Genomic DNA, 20,490 nt, shown 5'->3' on the forward strand with positions numbered 1-20,490 from the left:
GGGCTTGGGCTAAGCAAGTACCAGCTTTGGATCCAAAATAAACTTTCCAGTTACTCTGGTTCCAAACACATTTACTTACTCTAACTTCCATTAAAAGAATAATCCTTTGATGATTTTAAGTTATGAAGTTCAGTTTTATCTGACGACAACTACAGACTTTTCTGTTCTACAATCATGTAACTAAAAGATTCAGGAACATGAAAATTAGTGTTAGAAAAAAAAAACAGAGTCTAAATGCTCCAGCATTTAACCAGCCAAATTATCCTAGAAATTTCCCTTTTTCATGCCAAATAATAATACAGAAAATCTGTAAGAACTTATCATTTAAATATAGTTATACATGTTTAATAAAATGTACATTATGTATAATAAAATAAATATAATGTACTTGAACTGCAATACAGAGTAGTCATACTCATCTTCTTACCCTCTACATACTGCCTTGCACAAATTTCCCATTTGGGCAGGTATTGAAAGAAACAAGCTATATATATGGCATCTGTGTTGAAAACTGTATTTAAATAAATCAGATATAGGGACTACTAATAGTAATAAAAAGATCAGCAAACATATCTATAAACACTTCCTATTTCACAAGAAATAACTATTGCATATTTGTGTGGAAGCATGTTCTCAAACTTTCCTGCAGTGCCTCCTTGGAGTCTGTTGAATTGTTTCTCTGGTAACATGTAATAAACTTCTGGGAAGGTACTGGCAAATACCTTACAAAGTACAGTTGAAGTATAAGGATGAAACAAAGTGTGTCACCTACTGTATGAGTTCATAGGGATGTTTAATTTCAACCTAGGTAAAACTGAAAAATATTTCATAGTCATAATGATGAAAATAGAAACCAATAGTACTCTAAAAAAAAATCTGTAAAAAGTAAATAAATCTAGAACCTCAAGCACCAGAGAAAGTACCCAATAAAAAGGATCCTCTAGCCAGTATGAGCCCCATTCTGTATGTTAGGTCAGAGCAGGAAGGTATTTAGGAATCTCTCTTTGAGACACCCCCTGCCTATCCCTGTCATCAGTCTTCATCTCCACAGAAAGGAACACTACCTTTTTTTCCTATCTAGTAACACACAAACTTCATGGTTGGTATTTTACTTATTCCTCAAAACAAATTCAATTTGCTGGTTGCTCACAAAAACAGGTACCATGAAAAATGTAGGAGCAGAGTACTGCAGTCCTGATTCAGCTTTCCCCCTTTATAAAGGATCCAGCTCTACCTCATTGCTACATATTATGAGTTTTATTATGACTCAAACTGTAAGCCACATTTATATAGTCTCACTGTCCTAAGTTATCAACCAGACACATAACACAAATACACTGCTTCTTTCAAATAGAGTACAAATTCTCTCATCTAGACATTTTAACCTACAGTGGTGAGAACATTAAGAAAGAAAGAAAACAAGCAAAATACTCATGAAATAATGATGAAAGAGAAGGCTGAAAACTAAATAGATTTAATGGAAAGCATCTCCTCAGCTTCACTATGTTCTGCAATCAGATGACATGTCTCAAGTTCTTGCTCAGGCAAAACCTAAACTTTTAAACTTCCTAAACTGTAAATTTTAAGTACTTTTTACATGAAAACAGAGTGACACAGACATATTCTGGGATGAGCCTATATATTATTAAATATATTTCTTGATAGGAAGAAGGAAAAAGCATTCAGCAATTACTTGCTGTAATAATGAAAAAAAACTTCCCAGAAGATGTAATTAAGACCTTTTTTTGGCAGTTTTTTGTGGGTTTTTTTTGAAATAAAAAAAATTTGCTACTATATCCTGGCACACCATAAAATAATGATCTCATAGAATGAATGTATGGTTCAAGAGTACAGGTTATAACAATCTAAATTAGAATGATCGCTCAATAAGCACTTGATAAGTACTGGGAACAAGACAGTCGTAATTCTGGCACTTCTAAGCCATTTGCTCCAGCAGTCTTAACTTTGGACTCCTAATATGGCATCTGTACTTCTACACAAAAACTCTGCTTTTGGTTTCTACTGCTCTAGATTGTAGCTGGTGATCAGCAGCTACAGTCTAGAGCAGTATAAACTAAAATGCTTTAACCCCAGCCACCACCTCCTTGTCCTTCACGAAAAAGTAGCCAAGTAAGCTGCTGAGCCTTCACTGTGTAACAACAGCAATTGTATCATACACCTCAGGAAAGTATTTATCATACACACTTTCCTGAAATAGTTTTAGAAAAGAAAGCATTCTGCAAATCTAATTGCAGTGTTTATGATGCAAAAAAGTGTGACAAGCAATTTTTATTTATATAATTTTTGAAAGATCTTTCCGTTTAAATACAAAACAGTATTTCAAAACCTAGTATTTTAAAAACAAAGCATTCCTAGCTTAATTTACCCAAAATCTTACTTTATTTTTCATTCTTTCAGACTTTGAAATTACTGAAATAAGACAATAAAACTTGGGAGCTCCTTTAAAACCCTTCTAATAAAAAAGCACTAGGATGCATAAAAAGTATCATAAAGTTTGGAAACACATAGGGTTTTTTCACTTCCTTTTCATCTTACCTGAAGTGTAAGGCACTTAACTGCATTCCACACTATTCCAATAAATTCTTTCATTCTTTCCTCAGGACTTCTGCAGTTTTCAGATGAGTTCAGCACAGTTTTCAGAGGGAGTGACAAAGGACGAGATTCTAATGCAAACAAAAAAAAGTCAGTTTCAAAAAGAATATCTAAGTAAATAATATACTTACTGATAGCAAAGAAAAACAATTTTGCATTCTGAAAAGTCTCTCTCTTACTGTGTATATCTCGCCATGCACATAATAATAATGTGTCTGTATTAGTTTTAAACTTGTCAATAGAACTGCACCAGTTAAGCCTCGTCAGAAATACAACACAATAAAACTAAATGTTCCAACTTCTTCAACATGAACTGCTAAGAAAATATTATGAAGAATGTTTGACTTAAACAAATTAAGAGAGTTTTCAAAGTGTGATAACCTATTTGATGATGCAATTGAAATCCAAAAGGTTTTCATATACATTGCTGCCGGTGTCATCTAAAGGTATCACCTTTCTAAAATTGTAAGAAATTACAGACTACATTAAATAACAGCCTTTAATTTGTTTTCTTTGGAAAAATCCCTTTAAAAATTGAGTATGCTTAAAAAAAAAAGGCATAAATATTATACTATGTTCTTACTTTGTCAAATTTTAAGGCAATAAAGCATTAAATATTTCAGCAAAATTCAATGTTTTCTAATTATAAGAGACATTTCCTTAAACTGTTAGTTATTTAATAAAATGAACATGAAAAGATTTTAGAAACCTCACATTAAATATAAGCACACTAGAACTTCAAAACAGGACTGTGAGTGGTGCATAGTTCCTGCTGACAAATTTTACAGAATATCCTCCTCCTTGTGTTTTGGGATACCCATAGAACTATTGTCAGCTTATTTGACATTTCTAGTATTGGCCTACATGTTGTTGAGCTGACAAAACTGCAGGAACGAATTACAAAGACTTCATTACTTAAATTTAAACTAAATTGAAATCAGTGTGTGACAATTTATGTCTACCAATTTTACAGCTAGGAGAAATCTGTGGCATGAAAACTACAGAAAAACTCTTAAGACAAAATTATGCATCAATTGATCTAAAGAAAGCAAAAATATATGGTCCTTGATATGCATCACTAGTTCTTCAGTAATGCAATGAAACATGGGAGGATTTAAAACTGAAACACCTAAGAGGAGAATTTCTGCCAAAAGAATGCAATGTTAATGCCACTGGATTAATTAATCTGTGACATTTTCCCCATCAAAGCTAGAGTTCAGTAACATTATCAGAAAAAATCCCTCAATATATGGTATTTTTAATCATCTTAAAGAGAAATGTTCACTTCATTGAACTGATGGAGAATCCCAAGATTCAGAAAGAGAGGTAGGCAAAAGAGTGAAAGAGGATTTTTATGGCTGCAGGATAATTAGTCCTCTCAGAGATTCCTGGCTCCAATTATGGATATGGTAGAAAGACATGGAATGAAAACTGGATCATGAGAGTGTAATGTTTGTTGTCAGCTGTTCTGGAGAGACAAACATGTAAATTGTCCATCTGGAGAAGCAGCGTGCAATAGCTGTTTTATAACATCTCACATGGACAGCTTCATGCCATCGGGTATGTCCTCCATCCACATGATGAATGGATTCAGTTAAAACAAAGAGATTAGTCACAGAATAGCTGCTCTCCTTTAACTTATTACCCCACTTCAATTCACACCATCTTCTGTGCAGTCAGGCCCCACACTACACATTCACTACAAGGAAAGAATCAGGAACAGCTTGAGTACCAAGAAATATTAAAACAGGAGCCATTGAAGCAGAGAACTCTGGAACATAAGTGTGGGTAAGGGCGAGAATGGCACAGAGTCACTGTGAGACTCTGGGAATTTCACAGGAAGGATGCTTCAGATCAGGATGAGTTGATAAATACACGGCAAACCTACATATTCTACAATGCATTCAGCAGGTACCATCAACATCCTACATCACTTAACAAGTGCATCCCTCATGAGTGGAATTTAAAGCTAGATTTCATTCCAATCTCCCATATTTTATTTGCAGGAAAACAAACAGTGATAACTCTCTCTCAGTTAGCGGTAGCCAGCAACAACAATCTGTGAATTAAAAATAAGATTAGCTGACTGAAGTACCTCCTGTTTTTCTTCATTTATGTATAACTAAAATCTGCAAAATTCCAGGAATATCCATGATAAAAACCAGCTTTGCTATAATCACCCAAGTTCAACCAGGGGATCAAAAACAACAAAAAAAAAAGGCTCAAAACCCAACAGACAGATAAAGATTCATTCAACCATAAACCATGGAAAACAGAAAAGGAATAAAAAGTATATTGGAGTAGAAAGAAAAAGCAAGCTAAGAAGTAACTCCTGAAAAGACTAAAGTAGTATTTTTTTCCTGTACTGTAAATCCCAGAATTTTGCCTGAAAGGATGCTGGGAAAGAAGCATCTTAATTCCCTGTCAGGCAAGGAGATCAGGAGATGACATTTGCTAAAACACTGTCAGGTGTGGCCACCATGTGTTTGGCTCATCTTTTAAGTAGGCATGCAGACTGGATCAGCCTCATCTGTCTCAGAATGAAGGTAATTTATGAAGATATTATGCTACTTAGCTACTACTGAACTGAAAACCTTGAAACATTTCCAGGCAATGCAATCAGTCTTGTATTCAATCCAGGTATCAGCAATAGCTAGATGGAAAATATGATTTGCATGAAACACTTCCAAATTGATGAGGGGACAAAAAAAAAAAAAAACCACCAACAAAGTGGGGACTGCTTCAGGTCATACCAGTTGAATTAGAAAAAAAAACAACCCAGTGTACAGGAACATAAAATGCTCCTATTCTTATCTTTTAGTCCCTTACTGTTTAACCGGTGCTTTTGCAAACATATAAACATATACACCACATCAATCACAGATAAGATGCTACACATACAATTTCAGAACACACTGGTAATGAACAGACTTTAAAAAAACCAAAAAAAAAACCAACCTACTCATCAAAGGAGCATTTTTCATAACTCATTTAACAATTTCTGGTTAAAGTACAGAGGGAGTTCCAAGTTCTGCAAAATTAATCATTAATTTAGTGAGCAGCAGCTCACTAAAATGATGCAGAGAAGCTCAAACCTGCATTTATCAATGTTTTTTGAACCAGTGCCCTTCAGAAATATTTCACTAATATTCACATTGTATTTTTGAGGTGTCATAATTGAGGTGTCACTCACATTTCTGGATGAATGATACTTAAATTATTCATTTTCTAAGACTAGATTATGTCAATTACTTTTTGAAGTTTACATTCTCCGTCAGAATGTTTGAGAATGAAAGCAGTACCTAAATGACAGCAGGAAGTCCTTTTAAGCTTATAAAAATATGTGATATATTTACCAGCATACTGATTAGTCTTTGCATATATAATTTCTTTACTAGCCTTCAAGCATTTTTGCATTCAGCTTTATTAATAATGCAGATAATACATTACTTTCATCAAGATAACAACTGAGCAACACAGTCCCTGACATCTCATGAGAATGAGTCTCTTATATGCAGGGAAATGACAGCAGAGGTGCAGTGACTTAATTTGTGTGCTCACCCAACAAGTTAACAGCAGAGTAAGTGTTAAAACAGAGACTTTTAACATATGTCAATAAACAAAGACAAATGTGATATTAATGTTGTGCAACAAGAAAGGATCTTTCTGTGTCAAAGTGTATGTTGGCTAGGGAATGCCTATGGTCAGCATTTTCTCCCACCAAATTCCTAATGATTGCTGCACTACTTCTGGCAAAAAATAACTATTTAGTTCTGGGAACAAAAATAAAAGAGGACTGATGCTTTTGTGCAAATCAAAACCAGCCACTCACAGGCCAAACAGAGCTACTAGATTAGTAATTACAAAAATGTGATATTTTTGTGTTCATATCTAAAGTCCAAACCTGAATTTATCTTAGTATCACTTTCCATTCCAAATACAATTTATACTATGAAGTAAGAATTTCAGCTTTTGGATCTGAAGTAATTTCTGATAAATGTGGAATTCTGCCTAGTACTCTGCTTTTTTAAAAATACACATAAAGTTCCTTAGTCTTATAAATATAATCTGAAAACAAAAAATCATTTGTTCTCTCTCAGCACTGAATTTCTTCATACAGAAAAAGTGTTTGATAAACTACATTGGCTTTGATTTACTAATGTCTCTGAAATTCACACAGTGAACTGAAGAAATCATGTCACCATGACAAAAATGTTAAACATTTTACTAGCTGACAAAACTCAGAAAAAATCATTTTTTATATAGATATTTGACTGTCCAGACATTTAAAACTTTCTATAAATCACCTGTGCCTGGACACCTTCCTTTGAAATAATACAAGAACTAAAGCCCAGTTATAAAAATCTTAGTATTTTCAGGCACCCTCAGTAAATGTGCATCAGATTTAAATTCCTGATTTTTTTATTCCTTCAAGTATTTTACTTAACCTATTTAGCATCTATTTAATTTCATTCATCTTCCCAAATTAATCATCAGTCATACATTTCATAGTAGGCATGAATAAACGATAATCATTCAGTTCATTGAGCAGAAATAGTGACCTACTAATTCAAATACTTCAGATAATCCATTGATTTCTCACCAGCCAGACTTCTCTCACATTTGCCAGGTTTTTGCATTCCAACAGCTCATTTTAGCTGGAATCTAACTATGCATTCTAGTCAGACTTTAAGAAAAACAAAAATCAGTAACTGCATCCAGTTTTCTTAAGTACAGGTCCTATTCTGCTACACTGGAACTTTTCAGTAGAAACTTTATTAACTTAAAACTTCAAATAAAAATATCAGTTTATCTGGTATCAGCTGTTCCAAATAAAATATAGATGTGTTTAAACTTAAAGACTTGTCCTTTCTTCAGTTTTATGTAGAAGTATTTAATAGTGGTTCAGAAATATCTCATGTATACTTTGAAGGAATTTTAAGAATTCCTTCTGTAAAGCTTTCAAAATTCCCATAAACACCAAGAAATTCCAGTTACAGTAAATATCTAACAAGCAATGCAAGTTTTATTATATCCACACTATCAAATGTTAAGAAGTGATTGAAAGAAAAGATGGGGAATCTTTCTTTGCCTGGTTTCCTATGGAAAAAAGGCTTATGTAAGCCTATATTCTCTGCATATGCATGCAATTCATGTGCCTGTCTTGTAACTCCTTAGGTATTTGCTGGTTAAATTCAAAAGGGTAAATATTTCAAAGATACTATGCTTCAACAAGTTCTGGGAAAATAAGTAAGCAGGGTAAACCAGCAAGAAATTGGCAAAGGAGCTCTGTCCTTATCAGAATTCAGGGGATTTATACAGAAGAGAAAACATAAAGTCTATCTAAGACAAGAGTTCTCAGTTTTCTATTTATGATACTATTCTCCATCTACTTGAAATACAAATAATAAACTAGAGGTAATAGCATTTTTAAAGCTTTCAAACTCTTTATTTCTCTATAAGAACATAAATCCAAAGAAAAAGTATCAGCGTTTCAAAACACAAGAGATTTTTCTAAAATGCAATGCTTTTAAATCCTTTATTTCTCTCCATATGCACATACCCCTACGCAACACACCTACACTTCCTGCAGAATGAAACAAGGCTGAATTCTCTTCTCAGCTTTGAACTTGGAGCTGATACTGAATTTGTAGAGGAACAAAAGACCAGTTTGCTGTGTGAAGTGCAGACCTGGTCTATGAAAAATGTTGCCCCAAACCCACCACTGTTTAATTCTCTTTTGCAAATGCTCTTCCAATCAGTCCACCAGACAATGAAACGGAAAAGCCAGGTGCTACACATAGCAAGGAAAACCATCTGCCTGCTTTTGCAGGCCTGATGTACACTTGTGACAGGGCTGAAATGCAATCATCACCTGTACCATGAGCAAACAACTCACTGTTGCATACCAGGGATCAGCAAAATTTTGTCTTACAAGTGTATGTTCAGTTATGGGACAAAAGCATTCAGTTTTCATCTGCTTTCATAACAGGTTATGGAGCTTACTCCAACCAGAAAGTTCATGTCTTCTTGGAAGATACATTAAATTCCATTTACCTAAACCTTCTCTTGACTATAAAAAAAAAAGACAACTTTCAGGATTCTAAGTGACAAAAAATTAATAATCTTTTCAGCCTCTCCAAAGTAGCTTCTTTCATTAAAGGCCCCCTTCATACTAAGAGCATGTGTAAGGCTACTTTCCCACTGCTACTGAAAAATTAGATGCCATAGTCATTGGATTATACCTCATAAGCCAGTGTTAAATTTATGTCTGTGATATCATGGTTACTTCCAAACTGATAAATGTCAGATTGTGGTAGATGCTAGTGAAATTATATTTAACTGTCATGGCTATAAAAAAGACCTCACCAGGGGGCAGTAAAAAATCCAAACCACAAAACCCCCATACCCAATTTCATCTTTGATCATGGAAAATGCTACATTTTCCAAACACAGTGAAAATAATTATAATAATTTTATAAATATGAAAGTAAATTACAGATTATTACCATAATGAACAAGCACACATCTTGAATGTGTGAAAACATACACTTGGCCTTAAGTCATTATTCAATAGTGTGCCCAAGACATCTTTCAAAGATTGTCCTGTTCATCTACTGCAGTCCATTCTGTCTTCTTGCATAAGTATGTTACACGTATTACAGAATTACACACAAATACAGCAATCATTTTGCCTTTATCCTGACATGAGAGCTCTGCCTCTATGCACTGCTACAGGTCTGTGAATCACTGAACAAACATAGAACTGCTGAACTGCTGAGAATGGGAGAACTGGGTGGACAGAAAAACAGATGTAACCTTTTCTTTTCCATATTCTTTATCCCCTTGCTTGTTCACAGCCAGATCATATCAGAGTTAAACCATATATTCTATTATCTTATTCTGGGTGTGAAGCCTCTGTTAAGGAGATTTATAAATACCTACAATTTGGGACTTCAGAGACAGATACCATATAGATAGTAGGTTTGCTCTTTTCCCATGCTTCATTTTTGGCAAGCCATTAACTAATAAACTGAACCCAATGTTTGAAATAATTTTACACCTGCATTGTGTGATTACAAGCTCCATTGATTTAGTACATAGGGTAGGTTCATGGCAGTTCTCAAGGTATTGACTGCTGAGATCATGAGAGTCTTGAAAAGAATTAATTCAAAAACACCACCTGAAAAGCATGATTTTAAGATAAAATCGCTTTTAACATGCAAAGGCCATGCTTATCAGTGTAAGATCTCAGTTTTCTTACAACTTAGAACATGTGTTCTAAGCCTTGATGATGAATAAAAATGAGGTATACAAGGCTGACTGCCTCTTTACCTAGAATGCTTTTGTAGAATTGGGAACATTAGACATCCAGATCAATAGTCAGTGTGGTATTCCTGCTGTAAAAAGGTGACAGAAATAATGAAAGAAAATTCAAACAGAAAGTAGGTGTAATTAAAAGAGAGGAAATAAAGTGAAAGATGGTGGGAGTGAGGGACCCAGAAAAATTAGAAAGAAGAATCACAGGCACTCTGTTTTTAGTTTAATAAATTATGGTCACTCATTCATCATATTCCAACACATCATGCTGCTGTAAAGAAACAAATTTTCAAAGAAAGAATACATTGAAACTTCTCTGAGAATGAGATTTCACCTTTCAAATTTGCATCCATCCAACCTATTCTAACCTCTCTAACTGGTGGCTTTGTAATCAGAGACCTTTTATTTTGGTGGCACAAAATATGTGTTAGCTTATGTGTGTTAGTCTACTGTCCCCTGAATTTTCCAGTACAATGCCAGTTTTCACAAACCTGGCTTGAGAAAACTCTAAAGGAAAAGATTCCAACATCACATGAAATTTCAGGAGACTATACACAGAACAAGCTTGCACAGCACTGCAGCAGGACATGGCTCTTTTTAAATAAGGGAAATCTGTGTGGTCCACTGAAGCAGACATAGAGCATCTCTTCAGTCAACTTTATTACTATACAAGGCATTTGCTCTTAGACATTAATTTTGTATTTTTACTCACACTTTTTGCACATAAATACCAAATATTTAAGCTATATTATACCAATCATTTTATCTCCAGAGTAGAACAAATACATAAACATTGTAAAATACAAGTGTTATTATTTAGGCTGGGGTTAATTTTCTTCACAGTAGCTGACATGGGGCTGTGGTTTGACTTTGTGCTGAACAGGGTTGATAATATAGAGATATTTTTGCTGTTGCTGAGCAGGGCTTGCACAGAGCCAAGGCCTTTTCTGCTTCTCCAACTGCCACCCAGGTGAGGAAGTTGGGGGTGCATGTGAGGTTGGGAGGAGACAGAGCCAGGACAGGTGACCCAAGCTGAGCAAAGGGATATTCCAGACCATGTGGCATCCTGCTCAGTAAATAAAGTTGGGAGAAGCAGGAAGAGGGGACGTGTGGAGTGATGGAGTTCATCTTCCCAGGTAACTGTTGCACCTGATGGGGCCCTGCTCTCCTGGAGATGGCTGAACACCTCCCTCCCTGCCCATGGAAAACAGTGAATTAATTCCTTGTTTTGCTTTGCCTGCATGTGTGACTTTTGGTTTTCCTATATAATGCTCTTTATTTCAACCCATGTGTTTTCCAGCTTTTACCCTTCCAAGTCTCTCCACCATCCTATTACTGGGGAAGTGAGTGACTGGCTGCTTTGCTGGGGCTAAACCATGACAACAGGCTGTCCTTAAACCCAGTAGTGTCAGGCACACTGCCTCTTAAAAATAAACCCAGTAGACCCTCTGATATGTATTTGTAGCTTCATTTGGAAAAAATAGTAGTATTTTTTAACAATTTTAACAGTTGAAAATTAATGAAAACAAATTCAACAGTCTCTTCTTTAGAAGACTGATTCTAATTCAAAAAAGAAAATTCTTCATCAGTGTTATCTCTTGAGAGAATTAGCACCGTCACTTCTCATTTCATGGTATCGAACTCCATGCTGCAAAATTGTTTACAGAGAAGCCAAATATCTCCTGAATTTCAAAAATTCCTCAGCATCTAGATTAAACTTATTGAATAAACTGAATGACTAAAGCAAGTGGCAGACAATAAATGGAATCTACAAATGAACTTTCCATTTTTGCAGCAATGTGTAACTGAAAACAAATCTTGATATTGACTTCAAACTAAAAAGGTGAAAGAAGCGGAGATGCACAGAAACCCCACTTTTGCTTTTATGACTTTTTCTATACTTTATAAATTCCACTTCATTATTTCTCACACACACAAAATGCCCCAAAAAAGCAAAACTGGCATCCATGGCATTTCTAGACTTTGAACAATAATATTTTCTTTTAGTAGAATATTCTGGTATGATCAGAAAAGATAATACTCAAAGTGAAGAATAACAAACACAGAAGAACTAAAAGGGCTCCTATGCTGAGCAGGTACTAGACTGGGACACCAGTTTTCAAAAATCTAAATACAAACCAATTTCTGCAAACTACATGCCTACTTTCTATAAGCTGGTTAAATAAATTAAAAAAAACTAATCTAGAATCTATTCATGCAAATAGCTGGATTTGAATGTCAAATATTCAAAATAATGAAAGTTTTTCAAGTGATATAGACCTTTATGCTTTGCAGGCACAAGGTAGAATTAACACAGAGAAGAAACAAATCATACTATTTATGATACTGATAAAGCAGAACAGATGACAAATACAGTTAGATGAAGAAAATGCTTGGTACAGTCATTTCATCACAGGCAAAAATAAAGGAAATGCATAACTGAATTGTAAAATTAAATGGATAAATGGTAAAAATTAAGGATATTTACAAGTTAAATGGAAGTCCTCAAAATTAATCTGCTGTCTTACTACCAGTGATAACATGACAACTCACTACTATTCAGCAAACGTATTTTCTGGGTTAGCCCCTTTTAAACACAGAATAGCATTTAACTACCATTAATGAACAACACTGTAATTTTAGTTTTAGCAGACAACATCTTGAAGTGCTTCATGATAATATGGAAATAAACACCAATGCAAAGGAAAAGAAAATTTGTTCAGTGTATTTCAGAAGGATGACTAAAAGTCTCAGCTGGATAGTATTTTTTTTTTGAATGATCACCTACTTTACTTCTTGCAGACAGTATAAATACACTACAAATTCCAAGAAAACCATATTATCTTGATCAGTGGTAATGAACTTTCACTGTAGACTCTTAAGTGGTCAGAAAATACTCCTAAAATAAATAATTTCTTGAACTCCATAAGCAGAAGTGCCAAAATATGCACTTTCTATGGGTTAGTGATTTTGAAAACAGTAAGTTTTAACTGTTTATGCACAAATCTTGACTTCCACAGATGCCAGACTTTAAGCAATGTAAACAGACTGACTGAAATTAAAGATTATCACAGTGTAAAGTCTGACAAAATTGTGGACTAAATATCAAGGTGAATAGCAGATATTCTATTGAAAGCAGATCTCCTTTATCTCATCTTACAAAATATGCTACATAAGACCATCAGGGCCCCAATGACAGCACTAAACAAAAATGAGAATAAAAATAAACATGTATTTGAAAATGATACATTTGGTTATTTTTATTTTACAAGTTTTAATTTCTCTAAAGCTGAAAGTTGCTCCATAGTACCTGTACAGCTGATGCTGCAATGTTGAGGAAGGTTTCAAATGCAGAATGGATAGTTTCAATTAAGTGACATACCTGTTACTGTTTTTGTTTTGACAGGACTGCTGGCATACTCAGAGGCTTGATTTGACTGCTGCCTTGCCAAAGGTGCACTTCCAACTGATGCTTCATCCTCTTTCTTTCGAGTTACTGACACACCAAGCGGAACAGCTCCTACAGACTGTTAAAAAAGAAGCACCTTGTGAACCACTGAAACTCAAAACACATTAACATGGAATTAATGCATTGTCATGAGAAATATGTTTTAAACTACATATTTGGAAATGTATGGAAGACAACTTGACACACTGATTGGAGCACAAATATTTTGAAAACAAATTGAAATGAAATGTTACATTCAGATTTGCACTTTTAATACTTTATTTCAGACCCATTAGTCAGAGGAAAAGCTTTATGAAAACAAAAAAGTGAAAAAAAGCTAACTTAGAGTAACATGATTGTTATCCAACCAAAAACCATAGGAATAAACTTGCCTGATGATCAAAGTAATATTATTATCTCAATGTTTAATGGAAACAGGAAAATTTTAGTCAGATATGAACCTTATTGACCTTCATTAAACTCCAAAAGATAGGCTGTATTGGTATTTCTACATTATTGTGCTTCTTCCTAACATTTTAAATACAAGATTCTACTGACTGTTACTGATTGTGAACTGTTGTGACTCTCAAGCATATTAATAACTGAGAAACTGCTCAAAATGTGAAACTGTTGACATATACAAAAATACAAAACTGTAGGCATTAAAACAAAGTTTGAAGGACTGCATCCTTATTTTAAGATTAGAAAAGAGTGATGTGTATTAATCCACATGGATTCTGGAACAAATGAATAGTCAATTGGCTTTGTTGTTACTATTTTATTAATGCAAGCAAGAAAAGAAAAAATTATTAAAACCAATTTGATCCTCAGTGTTGCTATACAGTTGGCTCTGAACATTTTGCTGTAACATCAGCTGCTATGTAAATTGCAGATGCATCCCAGTTGACAAAAGCAGAATATTTCTACCACTGATTTTGCAGACAGTTATCATTTAAAGATGACAAAGTTTTTTTCTAAAGATCAGACATTAGGATTACACGCATCTTAATTTTTGTGTAATTTAATTTTGTTCTTATTGGAGTGAAAATTTAATCCATATAGCTGTGTAATGAGAAACCTCACACATTGCATTAGGAATCTCTGTGGGAAACAAATTCGTGTGAGGCAGGCAATGTGCTTGTAAATTTTCTCCAATAGAAAACAGATCACTGAATCAAGCAGTGTGCAATATGTGCACACATACAAAACCCCAAAACAAACAAAAAAATCATTTAATTGAAGGAGAATGGCTTCCAAACGCCTTCACCATTTTCCACTATAAAAGTGAATTAAAGTAAGACAATCAACGATTTAATCCTACTCCAGTGAAAACAATCCATTTATATATACAGTGGTATGCAAAGTTAATAGAAAAATACTAATTTCAATGAAAAACAGAACTATCATCTCTCCTCTTCCCTCTGAATGTACAGTCAATAGCTTTGTCTTCAAAAGCACTAAAAAGTTTTTCTGGAATACAGTAACATTCCACCTTGGCATACCCTCTAGTTACAACAACACAAATCCCCGTCAGTTTTGAAAAGACAACCTTTAAACCACAGAAATACTTCCCACTTGCATTTAGAGAGAGGATCTGAAGTTTTGTTAACTTTTATCAGACATTTTATATTACTTATTTTCAAAATTTTGCAATTTATCTGATACAACTTTCATAAGGCATAGCCATCTGCAGCCTTCTCATGACAGCAACTGTTGAGCCATGATTTGGCAATTCTGGATGTAACAGTGCAAGAACATTGACTTGCCAAAGTGAAGCAAGAATTTCTAAAGAATGAATGGAGACAATACAGGACAATACAAAAGACAATAGGATGGAAATACTGCCTGAAGAATCTGTATCTATTTCTGAACCGCTGAAGAAATGGATCAGTAAAATATAGTAAGTGACACAACTAGTCAAAGAGTGAAAAACATCAAGGGTATCACAGCCAGATAAAGCTGGAAAAAATTATAACCAAATATTGAGTGCTGATCTGGACAACGAAACAGCTGTTTTATCTTTGCTCACTGAAATCAAGCCTGATGTTGCACTGATGACGCCCAGTACAATCTTGCCAGGTTTTTAGCAAAAGATTTCTGGTTAAAAGAATCCTGAAGATGAAAGATCAGTGTTGAACTAGATGGAAAAAGATCATCAAGATTTGGGGCTTAGCCACAAACTGATGAGGAAACTGTGGCTTGGGAAATAGCAGATGACAAGAGCCCCACAGCTGTAAGAGAAGGGGAATCTGATGAGAAAGGAGACACTGCAGGCTAGTGCTATCATAAGCACCTCAGCACAAGAATCCAATAAGCCAGCTATAAAGTAGGATATGGTAAAGCTCAAATACACCTACTTGGGATTGAGCTTTATGGTTACTAATTGGTAGTGTTATAGAAGATAAAGAACATGTAACAAAGTTCTGGAAATACAGCAGCTTTTATATAAGACTGTTTTGTTGACACAGATTTTGTTCTACAATACTGACAGTTTTATCAATGCAATAATGTCTTGTAGCAATTTTATACAGAATACTAAAATAGTAACACTTCACATATTTCAAAAGAGTAAAAGTTACTACCTTCCAAGTTACTACCTTCAAAATGTAATTAAATTTTTAAGCAGTGGCTGAAAAACTATAGAAAAGCAATAATTTTCTAAATTTAATCTTTATTAGCACAAATAATCTGACACATTACATACCATGTCAAGTATGTGTACACAAAACACACAGATATATATGCCATTTTGGCATGCAAATAGATCAACACATACAATTTTTTTTTTACTTTATACTATGTGGTCAACATGACTTTGGAAATTATAAATATCTAAAATCAGAGAAGGGCTTGGAAAAGTAATAGCTAAAAAACAGCTTGCCAAAAATACAACAGGACAAGTATTTCCTGATTTATGTGGAGACATGCCAACTAACTAAACCTAAAATATCTATAAAGAGGACTAATTTGCCTTAGGTGAATTAATATTTCATTTTCCTTGGGATTTTTTATAATTAAATATTTTATTTTTCAATTACAATTTCCCATAAATGTGAAGCTGAAGAGATTGTAGGCAGATCTGGGAGCATGAGAAATGAATTTTACAGAAAACTGGAACAACTGAACAGGCGGGTAACTTTCATTCAAGGGCTGCCTATACAGTCACCTCTGTGATAACAAACCAAAGGCAGAAGAATACTCTGAGATAGGAGCCTAAATATTATCACTGGCTTGTGAAATGTCAAACTCAAAACCTTGAGCCCAGACAGGAATTGCTGTCCTTGAGATGGTACAGAACCCAGGTATCCCACATGGTGGATGCTGCATGCACGCAGACTGATGTTTACACAGGCAGGAGCTTGCAGTTAGCAAGCTGGAAGAAAAAAATCAACAAAGTCTTTGGAGTGGGAATGGATGGCAGTTCTGCTCAACACATGGTGTTTACTGAACATCTGAGAGCAATGTCATGCAATCACTATCTAGCTCAGAGAAGAATATTTACATTTGCTTACAAGACTGTCCAAACTGTACCAGAATGAGATGTGACAGCAAGGAGGATTCACCCTGTCTACCTTGCAACAAGTTCTAATGACATGAAAATGCAATCACTGCTTGACTACTGAGTTACATTTAATTGTTTTGATTTCTAAGATTACTAGTACACCTAAATTGTTTCAGAGAGTTTAAATAAAGCAAGGCATTAGGCCTAGTTCCCAATTAAAATTAAATTAATGAATAAAATTGCATTAAATAAAATTAACTGCTAAATAAAAAGACTTGCTTCAACCCTGGGGTGCATAAAACCCCTAATTCAGATGAAACTCTAACTGCTTCAGGTAGGCACTTCAGGTATTGGAAAAGTGCTCTGCTGACATAAAAGACTGATAACTGATTAGTTGTAATGTTTCCAAACTTATGTGATGGACTGTTGTCAGCCAAGAAACCCTCACTTTCACCAAGTGATGAAAGCATTCATGATCAGCAGTTTCAAGGGGCCTCTGAAAGCAGAAGATACAAGGTTTGAGTTCCACGTAGCTTTAGTTCCTTAAACGAAAAGCAACTTCATTTCTGTATCCTTCAGAAACTTAAATGCCTTCCATGGGGTAAGAGGTAACAAATCCTGATAGGGATAAACACAGTGCTTCTGATCTGTAAGCAATATCAGTAATCAAAACCTATTATAATTGGAGAAATCTCTGTGCACTAAGAAGATAATTATGCTTACTACAGAAATATGCTTGTTTTACCAACGCATTTCCAGCTATTTTTTCAAGATAAAAGGGAAATACAAAGCAATACAGTGTGGGAACTCAAAATGTCTCTCAGACATTTTTAGAGGTTCCAGGCCTTGGTCAGAGGCATTCTAGACCCCAGCAGGCAGCTGGAAGCAGCTGTGATTTTGAGTTTGAACCATGGAATGAATCACCAATTTTGAAGGTGGAACAAGCAGTCACAAAGGGTTAGATAGTATAGTAAAAGTAGTTACAAAGTATAGGGGAAATTTTTTAGTATTGTACAGGAGGGTTTTAGCACATGCACAGGGGGGTTTTTACTTTGTACATGGGGGTCAGAAGTTCTAAGATGGAGGAAAGCGGGCTGTTCCTGTCCTTCCTCTTTCTTCTTCTTTACCTCCATGTTTTTGGTGATGTTGGCATTCGCAGATTGGTTTAGAGTAGAAAAGCATTTGGTAATATAGGTAGTAGGTATTGGGGAATAATTGTAAACATGTTATACGTAATATATCTTATAAAAGATAGCAGCAGCCCTGGGCGGGGGGAGAGAAGAAGACACCGGACAGTCAGGGTGTCAGGAGTGTGTGTGTCTCTGCCTGGGCCGCTGACCAAACAGCCACAGCCCGAGAACAGAATCTGTTAGATAACTCACAATATATCGTCTTGAGACTGCAGAGTTTTTCTTTGGGAACACGGGTTGGAGGAGGGACTTTACCACCACACGAGACCCCAAACCAAACCAGGGGTTCTCACAATACAGCTCTGCCCTTAACAGCCAGGTTTGCTGCAACATGGAATAATCCTAAATTTGGGTACTGAAACATCCTCTTACATTCTGTCATTCATTCATTGTCACTCATTGTCATACACATTTGGCTCTTAAAGCATCAAGGATGTGCAATATTCCAAAAGTCATTCTAAAACAGAAAAATTTGAAGGATCTACTTGTTCTGCAAGAGACTACTGATCAAGTCATAATGATAAAATAATTTCATCTTAGTCAAAAATTCCAGGGAGATCTCTGATGCAGACTTCTGAACAAAGTACCACCCAAAGCACAACATCAAGATTGGTATTACCCTCAGCTCATGATGAATTTTCCATAAAACAGTGAAATGATTTTATAAAGGATGGAAATACTGCCTGTATCTATTTCTGAACCACTGAAGAAATTGATCAGCAAAATATAATAAATTACACTACTAGTCAAAGAGAAATGGTAAAGAGAAAATGAGCAGAGAAAAAGCAGAGTTGAAGAAAAGCCCACTTGATTAAATTGAATTGTTAATGACTGATTTTTTAATCTACCTACACAGTTGAGAAAAAATTCTTGGGTTTGAATTGGGATACACATGACGCAGATATTCAAGAAAATAAGGAGAAATCTGGATTCTGAATTTACATTCCAATGTTTTAAAGCATGATGAATCTGGAAGAAGTGCAATGTCATTCTCTTGGTTGTTTCTATAAATGACTCAGAATGTAGACACTTACCTCTTGGGTTTAGATCTACTGTTACTGAAATGATCCTTAAATTAGGCAGTAACACATGCACATGTATGGAGCAGCCAAAAAAATGGACAGAAATATGAGCAATGGAGATAAATATTAGGCATGTATGAGTATATCTTTTGATTATTCAGTCTTTCTCTAAAATTACTCATTTTAGCTCACAGAAATCAATAATGTAAGAAAAGTATTGACAAGTTACAAATGCTTTACTTTAATGAGCATTTGAGAAAGACAACACACACTGATTTATAAATTTATTGCAAAAAGTATCACACATACTGACTGCCCATATCAAAGTATAGCTAAGACTTCTCAAGGAAGAGAAACTCTTCAAATTTTTATCTTGCAAAGCTAAGAACGGCTTTTAAAAGAGAGTGAGTGTATGACAAACAGCATTGTTTTACAAAAATAAAACAAGCCACAGATGAAAAAATAGTCACAATAAAACACTAAAGAATACCTAAAAATTACTAGAAACAAGGCCTTGCTGCCACAAGACTCACCAGAAAAAATCTTCCAAAAAATGTCAAAATAAAATATTAAATTACTGAAAACAAGGTATCTAAATTTGGCTTTGTTTTGCTTTTCATTTGGGAGTCATTGTTAACAAGCTATAAACACCATGAGTACAAGAAGTCACTCCATAGCAGTATCTTGGCTAAATTCTGGTCAAATTAACCTTTCATAAGCCTTTACAAAGAATTTACCTTCTCAACGGGGCATTCAGACTAAAGAAACACAAGGGGTTTAGGCAGATAAGCAACTGGTGCACAAACTACTCCCACACTGAGTGGCACTACACTTAGAGCTCACTTTACAAAAACAATCCATACAAACTAAAAGATTCTTTAAAAATGAATACCAACATAACAGCCTTGGTTATCACACCAGTTGCACAGCTCTTAGCTGCTGGGCAGCAAGGTGCAAAGAGAGCTGTGCCCAGCAATAGTCCAACAGTAATAAATGAAGAGGGCTGATCCTCACTGGGCTGTGTGCACCCCAGCACGGCAGTCAGTCACTGCTCTGTTCCAGCTGAATAAATGTCACTGAGGCCAAAGAGACATTGAAACGTTGAGTTTTGTAAAAATGCAGCTTATTATGGTCCATATTTCTAACTTGTCATGCTCTCAGTTAAAACCTGTTAGAACAGACATGGTGAATATTTCAGCAGCTATAAAATACATGTACTATCAAATTGTCATTATAAACCTAAACCTAAAATCCCAGAAAAATAGTAAAAGGCAGACAAAAATGAAGATGTTCATATGTAAAGGTGTCCCATCCATGTGGGGAGCCAGACAATCCCATCCCCATCCTGTATGCAAGCAGAAGTTTACATCAATATAGTTGTGCTGGTAAATAAAT

At 35.0% G+C, this 20,490-nt stretch overlaps 1 protein-coding gene across 4 annotated transcripts in view; it reads right to left on the reverse strand.

The window, feature by feature from the left end:
- VPS13B (vacuolar protein sorting 13 homolog B) overlaps positions 1-20,490 on the reverse strand; it is a 434,787-nt gene that overhangs the window by 210,702 nt on the left and 203,595 nt on the right. For all 4 annotated transcript variants that reach the window (XM_021529420.2, XM_021529422.2, XM_021529419.2 and 1 more), the window contains exons 21-22: positions 13,316-13,460; positions 2,557-2,684 (exon numbers count right to left, since the gene is read on the reverse strand). In XM_021529420.2, coding sequence (XP_021385095.2) covers positions 2,557-2,684; positions 13,316-13,460 — 273 coding nt within the window. The remainder of the gene's footprint in view (positions 1-2,556; positions 2,685-13,315; positions 13,461-20,490) is intronic.

This window comes from Lonchura striata, chromosome 1 (assembly GCF_046129695.1).
Source record: "Lonchura striata isolate bLonStr1 chromosome 1, bLonStr1.mat, whole genome shotgun sequence".
NCBI lineage: Eukaryota > Metazoa > Chordata > Aves > Passeriformes > Estrildidae > Lonchura > Lonchura striata.